At 44.4% G+C, this 8041-nt stretch overlaps 1 protein-coding gene across 2 annotated transcripts; it reads right to left on the bottom strand.

Moving 5' to 3' along the window:
• Positions 1 to 612: 612 nt before the first annotated feature.
• On the bottom strand, positions 613 to 5061 carry rsph3 (radial spoke head 3). 2 transcript variants are annotated; one of them, XM_023839408.2, is made up of 9 exons: positions 4797 to 5061; positions 4269 to 4356; positions 3983 to 4124; positions 3453 to 3598; positions 3023 to 3226; positions 2739 to 2901; positions 2147 to 2233; positions 1261 to 1349; positions 613 to 687 (listed from the first exon to the last, which is right to left on the bottom strand). In XM_023839408.2, the coding sequence occupies exons 1-8, from the start codon at positions 4907 to 4909 to the stop codon at positions 1273 to 1275; spliced, it is 1020 nt and encodes a 339-aa protein (XP_023695176.1). In that variant the 5' UTR covers positions 4910 to 5061; the 3' UTR covers positions 613 to 687; positions 1261 to 1272. The 2 variants fall into 2 exon arrangements, with proteins under 2 accessions (XP_023695176.1, XP_023695177.1); XM_023839409.2 differs by having other exon boundaries at positions 4781 to 4870.
• Positions 5062 to 8041: the final 2980 nt, after the last annotated feature.

The following is an 8041-nucleotide window of genomic DNA, read 5'->3' as shown; positions in this document are numbered from 1 at the left end:
CTAAGTAAACAGCTGATACGCAGTAACCTTAAGTTTCCCACACTGCTGTTTCCTAAATGCTGTGTTTGTTCCAAAAGTCACTCCATGGAAATTTAGTAATTACAGTTATATGTCATACAATTTAATCAGTTTCAAAGGGGAGATGTCTGAATAAACTTTTGTGTTGTGTGGAGATTATGTGCAATTGGTAGGGCAATAACTACAATATTATAGCACAAGGGCTTCACACCTTGTTAGTACAGTGGGCTATTCTGAATCATTTGAAATATGATGGGATGGCAGTGCTCAGTGAATCTGAGTGAATCCATACAGGCTGCAGTAACGTCAGCCTCCTTTAGCCCCATGGTTAATAAGTACAGTGGACGTTGTGGGGAACAGAAGATTCCAGAAGAATGTAGATCATTCCAGAAGATCACAAAGAGGTCATGCGCCGTGTGAAAGGAGCTGGCAACGTGTGAGGGGAGGTGACCCCCCCAGCAGAAACACCTCTGATAACTGGAGAGTCACACAGGAGCCTGAGAAGTATTTGGAAACAAACATACTGTACAAAAATTAAAAGTGGCCTGTTAAGGTGTCTAAATATAGACATAAAACTTAAGTACACAATTAAAATCGGTGTGATTTCCTTTATTTTACGAAGACACTTCCATAAAGTCTGCTGTAAAATCACCGTCTACAGAATTTGTCCTGCAAAAGAACAGAGTGATGGTTAGTAGCAGATATTTGTCAGTAGCAGTTCACACCTTCACTTACAGGTATATAACTAGTAAATATGTGATGGTATCGCAATAGTGTCACATGACGATCCATAAAAATGCACATGACGGTCCCTCACACAGTGGTGACTGAAATGAAAGGAGGAAGCCCACGGATACACCAGGCACAGACAAACTCCACACTTGGAGCAGGACTCGAACCCTCAACCAATAATGTGGGCTGCTACAGTGCTGCCCTAAAATGGAAATTAAGATGTGGAATTTCTCTTCGGTGTCTGAGGCACTAAAATCCACCCACTGACCTACATTTTGCACACCTGTGTACGTTTATGTGTGGAGAGCTCCGTCTGATCAGTGCAGTCAATCACTTAAAAGGAACACAACTTTTGTAAATGCAAATTACAGCAGAACCACTGAAATTATACCGACATAATGTAGTTTATCTTTAGGTAAAAGGCTTGCCCTCATAGGTGTGGGCTGGGGCTGGCAGGATGAAGCTTAAGAGCTCTCCAGGAGAAACACAAAGCAGGCCTTGACTACTTACTTTTGTAATCGCTCACTTCGAATCAGGTGACAAATACGCCCCCTGGTGGAAGGCCTCTACCCTCTGCGTTGTCACATCTTTGATGAGCACTGAAACAGAGATGAGAATTTTTAAAAATCCCACTCTGGACACTTCCTTGGGCTACTATAACGTGCATTCAGTAAGTAAGTAAATAATTCTTCAACTGTCCACAGCGTACTTGGGCACAAATCAAAGGTGTATATGAAATGCTATACAGAAACATAAATATAGTTTTGGGTACTAACATACGACTAAATCATCATAGTATTAATATTTTGTGATATTTTATGCAGCTTGTCTGTTAAAACTGGTCATAAAAACGTGAAGATGCAAAACTTAATATTTTTTATTTTTTTATTTGCCACTAGATGGGGAATTTGAGCTGGACCATAACGAAAGCATTTTACTGAATCATTCATGTTAGGAACAGTACAGTCAGACTGGTTTTCATTAAATTTGATGGCCACAGACAGTTTCCATTACTGCACCTCTACACGGTCACTTTGACAGCCGGCTCTCAGCGTCATCTGCCTCTTCTAACCATGTTATACAGGTTTAAAGGGATAAACAGGTCACCGCTGAAGGAATCTTAGCAAACTATTACAGGACACTCATTCACTCACTGTATGAACCTCTCTGCAATGCTATACATTTCTGTGCTGGTACAGAATTCTGTGCCATACTTTCTCTGACATTCTTTGCACTGTTGCTGTTAATTGCTCATTGTTTATTGGTTTTGCCTAATCATGTGTTGTGTTATTGTAAACCTGCAATTGTCTATAGGATTAATAAAGCATCTACCTAAGTTCTTCAGAAACCGGTTGCTGTAGGAAAGCTTTGCTCTTGGCTTGAGGCGGTGACTTACTGTCCAAAACAGTCCTGGCTGCACATCGTCTTTCCAATGTGCTGCTCACTTCTTCCATCAGCCATGGCAGGAACCCAGTTTCCACGTCTGCACAGCAGATTGGAGTACATTAGTGCTCTACCATCACTCATGCGCCCCCTCTTGGTCACAAGCAGTAACTACACAAACAATAAACAGACACATTCCTTATTTAGAACCTAGCAGGTTCTGCTAGAGAGCTAACTATCACCAATCTTCTGACTCGTCCCCAAAGTGAATATTTGAGTGGGAAACAATGATCCCCCAAAACAATGATCCCGCTCCTGACATAGAGACACAACCACCCACAAAGCCCAGCCTCGGCAGAATAGTCACATGACCTTGGGCCCTTGAGCAAGGCCCTTAACCCCCAGCTCCCTGGGTGTTGCAAGGTGGCTGCCCCTTCACTTGTGACCCCTGAGCCTGCTCTCACCTATACGGTAAGCAAGATGGGGCAAAGTGAAAAGGGAATTTGCCCACAGTGATTAATAAAGTATCGCTATTGTATTGTATTCTATTCTACAAAGTACTCTGCTCGACAGAAGTGATGCGGGGCGACTCCGTGGCAGCTAACCTCTCTGAGTGGGGTCGTAGAAGAAGCCATGCTGTTGCAGCACGGTGTAGACGGACGGCAGCAGCTCTGTCAGGTGCTGCTGAGCAAAGGCGCGAGCGGCCACCTTCTCCGCCAGCTCCTTCTCCTTCTGTAAGACCTCCCTTTGCTCCCGGATCCTTCGCTCCTGTATCGAGAGCCCTCACATCAGCGCTCCACCCCAGCAGACGTGTGGAAGGTGCCCTTAGAACCTTCTCCTGACTCAGCCTTGGCTAAAGGGCCCCGCTGTTCGGGAAGCCCAGGCCCACCTTCTCCTCATGACGCCGTCGCTCCCTCTCCTCCAGCCTCTGCACCTCCACCAGCTCGGCGTCCCGCTGGGCCTCAAAGGCACGCTGCTGCGCCTGCAGGCTGGCCAGCTCTTCCTCCTCCATCACCTCCAGCAGGGCCTGCTCCATGGTCTTCCCCACCAGCACCTCCAGCAGGGGGCGCACCTCCAGGTCAAAGTCGAACAGCTCCAGAGATGGACAATATGCATGATTATTACAGGAGGGCGTGACGTGCCCAAAGGTAAATCTCTTCAACTGTGAGGATTTTTGGGAAATCTGCGTAATTAAATCCTAGCAGGAATATCTGTTCCCTGGACAGTAAACAGCCATACTCTAATTTCATACATAGTATCTGATGTCCGTCCTACCTTTCAGATGACCCTAGTATGCCCGTCATTGTTATAAAAGATACCTCTCCGTCCTCGATCTGTGTGGCCACATCTTTGCCAGTCTTCGCTGGAATAAAGAGTGGAGTTGCTGGCCTATCCAGAAAGGCATCGGTCTGGCATCCTGCATTGGATTCCTCGATCCGATCACTCAGTTCCTCGAGGTACAGGTCTGAAGAATAATAAAATGTTGCTTTTATTACACCAATAATCTACACAATAAATGCACAATGTTTTAATGTGTATTTAAAAACGTGAAAATTATGTTAAAGAGTAAAAACCCGAGTTAAGTTAAAATCTGAGATAAATATATCTTCAAAGATTATAGACTAAAATAATGAAAGATTTTTTTAACTAATCCACGTCAGAAACGTAATACACGTCACAAAAATAAAATACGCACATGCTGCATGATTAATTAGATTCATCACGTTACATTTATTTATTTAGCAGATACTGACACTGGACACTGACCGGCCTTAGTGGACGATGACGCCCGACTTCTGCCATAATCTACCGTTTGCTGGGTGAATTTAAATACGACGTGTGACCGTACCGGTCTGAACGTCCGTGTGCTTCCTGCCCTCCACCGGCTCCGGGGTCGCGACCCGCTGCTGATCTTTAGGCCGTTTGCGGGCGGCGGCTCTCCTGCGGGACTCCGGTTGCCTCTGCAGCTCCGCAGGGTCCAGCTGGGCTGCCTGACACAAACAAACGTGTTTCACCTGCGCTCACGCCAGACAGTAATAAGAAACGAGCCTCAGGGCTGCCGGCTTCGTTCAGCGTGAGTTTCACGCCAGATGCCTTAGAGCTGGCAGCCCTGCAGCCCGATGCGAGGCGCTCACCGTCGGCAGAGTGTGCAGGGCGTATGTATTCCCTCGGATGACCCGCCTGTCGTACATGATGTTCCCGTAACTGGCCGGCCCATCGTTTCTGCGTTAGAATAAGAGTGTAAATCATTGCTCTTTCCCCACACACAACCCTAAAGGGACATACATTAACCTGGAAGTTTAGATTGAAATAATGTTTTCAATCGCCCACTGTAAGGGTCTTATATGGAAACGGACAGGCAGCTATAAACAGCTCAGGATGAAAACAGTGATTAAAAAACAAAATCCGCCGCGTTATTAGCCCGCTGAAAACCTTCACATTACAGTATAGGTACGCTCTAAGAAAATGTCCCATTTTCACACTGAGCTCATAATCCGTCTCCAACTATAGTTCAATATTGTTATTATAGATCCAATAATAATAATAATAATAATAATACTACAGCCAAATGATGTGCCGTGTGTATGTAAAAACTAAACGAATCAGGAAGGTTTGCTATCACAGATGGTGCGGCGGGGCGAGTTACCGGCCAGCAGACTTACTGCTCCGCCGTGGATTCGCGGTACTTGCTCCGGCTGTGTACGGCTCTGGGGCGGCTGGCAAAAGTGTAAGTTCCAGCCGGAGCCTCCTTCTGCGAAGGCAGAACCGTCGTCATTTTATGTAACAGCACCACTAATTATTTTTACTTCATTTTTTTTTCTTAGAAGAAATGGGGACAAATCATCTGCTATGTATTTTTTTCCCAAATCAGCCCATGGCAACAGTATCCAAGAAAGCGCTACACGCCAACTTCCGCCTGTTATTCACTTCCCGTCTCATGTGATCGTGTGTTGTTAGCAGTTCTAGTTGCTATTGGATACAAAGGCTCATCTCAGTATTAATGAGGGAAAGTATTACCAAGGAACTGCAATGCAATGGTATGCAGGATAGCCCCTGTCTTGTGCCCTGTGCTTTCTGGGATAGATGCCAGCCTAAGATGAAGTCGCTCTGCTTAATCAGAATTTACCCAGTAAAACATATGAGCAAATAATGCAAGAAACATATTCCGCTAAATTACAAGAAAAGCACAGGAAAATGTGCGCGTGTGTCTGCGTCTGCCCCATGACAGTCAGACCAGTAAGTCGTTTGACGTATATAATATTTGTTTAGTATTCCGCAGGTTTCTACAACTGCGTTATTTATAACAAACTTAGTAAATACATGGGTGTAACAAAAATGATCATCTTTCTGCTCAAGTACAACCTTCTTCCAAATGAGGGACTAATCAAGATTTAGAAAAAAAAATCAGAGCATGCCTAAAATTTGAAATAATTTTTTTAAAACCGATCATTTGGATTGACAAGCTACAGTGTTGAAAGTTAGAATGGCTCATTTAGAAACAAGACGTTAATAGTGGTACTGCTGTCTACTTGCATTTGTGGTTCGTTTACTCCAGCCCCCCCATTGTGATTAAACATTGTCCCCGTTCTACCATGCACTGCAATTGAGTAACATATTACGCTTTTTTAGCACATTTATTTTCAGCACTGTGCAAGCGACTCACATGTTACATTACACAGAGAGAGGCACATGTCTATTCAGTGCACAGTTCACACAGTTCCTTCATTGCAAGGTTTGCTAATGAATGTGCTTTTTGAACTTTTCAAGGTTCCTATCCTATAGCAGTTTATTTAGCACTTGAAGGCAAGGTCAGCCAGTCCCTGAAGCGAATGGGGCTGAAGCGGTTTGCTCAACGGCCCAATAATGACATCGCTGTGCTAAGTCAGGGATTCGAACCAGTAACCTGATCACAGACAGCACCGATCCTGACCAGCTCAGCCTCACGCCATTCAAACAGGCTGTTTAGTCCTTTCTCTGTTCTACCTGGTCTGTCCTGTCAGCTGGATCTCTAAGTCTGACACTATAGTTTATTGCAGGACTAGACTTGCCTGTTACAGCAGCAAAGGAGTTGTTCTTCTTGGGGGAAGAGTGTAAGTTTCTCAGAACTTAGCTAATTATATGAACGCCTTAGATTTAAATAAAACAGTGCCTTTTTTTTTTTAGAAATTCGTCTTACTTTACAAATAGTATTCTTCAAAAAAATATTTTGACATTAAAGTGACAGACTTCTTTTTAATAATTATAGATCCTTTACAGATAATATAAATGAAGCGAATAGCAGCACATTTATAATAAGCTGTGGCATGTGTGGTGGCTTGTGTAATCATGTGTTCCGATCTGACCAATCTGCTGTGCTTCTCATTGCAGCTTTCAGCCGTGTAAGTAATTCGGCATCAGGTTCATCATGCTAAAGCTAATAAATAGTTTTAGTTGCTATAGATGACTTGTTGCTATAGCAGAAAGTAATCTTGTTGTATGCATGCAAACTCAATTTTGTAAAACTGGAGCAGTCAGATGCTCGTGATTCAGAGGCTGGATCATGCTGAGCTGGCAGAACGACGCTGTTATCAGTGCTCACGTGCCAGGGGGTGCGGTTTTGCTGCTGTTCGAAACATTCAACTGGTCTGGAAACCGTCGCATGTTCATGAGAACATCTGACCATCTTACCTCACTTCATATTTCAGTCGCTTTTGTTGAGAACATCTATCCATCTTTCTACCCTTCATCTTTCAATCACTTTTCCAATACAGGGTGTCGGTGTGCCATACAGCGTCGGGCACAAGGCCTGATCCGTCACAGGGCACATACCATGGGTACTATGCCAGTTCCCCTAACTCCACATATTTGGGTTGCAGTAGTTAACCAGAGCACCTGGAGGAAACCTGTGCAGCACAAAGAGGTTATGCACACCCCACGCACACAGAGCGGGGGTGGGATTGGCGCCCCCCAGCCCTGCAGGTGTGAGAAAACAGTGCTACCCATTGAGCTGTCTATTAGAAATAAATGTGTTTGTTGTTTTCAGCTGAGTGTGTATGATAATTAATTCACTGTTGTGCCAGAGCCCTTTAAATGAACACATGATGTACTACAGTCAGGGGGCTGAGTTTCCTGTGTCAGGGGCGTCAGAGAGGCATGGAAGTTCTGGCAGTTTCCAGGGCCCAACACTTTATAGGGCCCCCAAAATGTAACTCTTGGTAATCCCCTTCCCTATTTGAACTTGTACTAAAACAGCTGACTATCGCTGGAGCATGTCCATTATGGTTAAGAAACCAGATGTAGTATTTGTTTGATTATTGATTAAGCTTCTTTCACACAATGACTGTATCCGCAAGTGGACGGAATGGCAGCCGGTGACAGGTGGTGGTAGTCCGCAGTGACAGTACAGTGGATATCTTTGCTGTTTAGTCAATACGCGGTGAGAATTCATATATCTGCTTTTTCAAAAGCTTGATTAACTTCAGTGTAGGATTAGGTGACTGGGCCAGGAGCTGTGTGGGATTGGTGTGTGAGCTAGCGAGTGCATCTGCATCTGCGAGATGGGCTAGTGTGTTAGCGCGGTCGATGAGCTTCAGCGCTGCCAATGCACCTTAATGTCATCAGTAAGGCTTTAGCATCGTGAATGAACTTTAGGATTGTCAGTAAACCTGTGCAGTAACCTTTAGCATTGTCGGTATGCTTTAGTACACTTTAGCATCCTTAGAAAACTTTAGCAATGTTAGTAAACTTTAGCATTGTTAGTAGGCTTTAGTGCAGGGTTGCCAGCTCTCACGCGTCTGGCCTGACACGCTTTCAGACTCTTACAGCAAATATCATTCCATTGTAAACCTAAATTAGCTACATCGAAAGTGCTGGCAATCTTGTTAGTATGATTAGTACACTTTGCCATCATTAGTAAACTTTAGCATTG

Source organism: Paramormyrops kingsleyae, chromosome 19 (assembly GCF_048594095.1).
Source record: "Paramormyrops kingsleyae isolate MSU_618 chromosome 19, PKINGS_0.4, whole genome shotgun sequence".
Lineage (NCBI taxonomy): Eukaryota > Metazoa > Chordata > Actinopteri > Osteoglossiformes > Mormyridae > Paramormyrops > Paramormyrops kingsleyae.
This window is presented reverse-complemented; position numbering and strand designations above follow the sequence as displayed.

What these genes read in the sequence shown, in the direction of transcription:
- rsph3 (XM_023839408.2), bottom strand. Translation starts at nt 4,909, where the DNA reads ATGACGACGGTTCTGCCTTCGCAGAAGGAGGCTCCGGCTGGAACTTAC. An exon ending in CGCGAATCCACGGCGGAGCA is followed by an intron (nt 4,357 to 4,796) that starts GTAAGTCTGCTG and finishes ATTCTAACGCAG; the next exon opens with AAACGATGGGCCGGCCAGTT. An exon ending in GACGGCGTCATGAGGAGAAG is followed by an intron (nt 2,902 to 3,022) that starts GTGGGCCTGGGC and finishes CTCTCGATACAG; the next exon opens with GAGCGAAGGATCCGGGAGCA.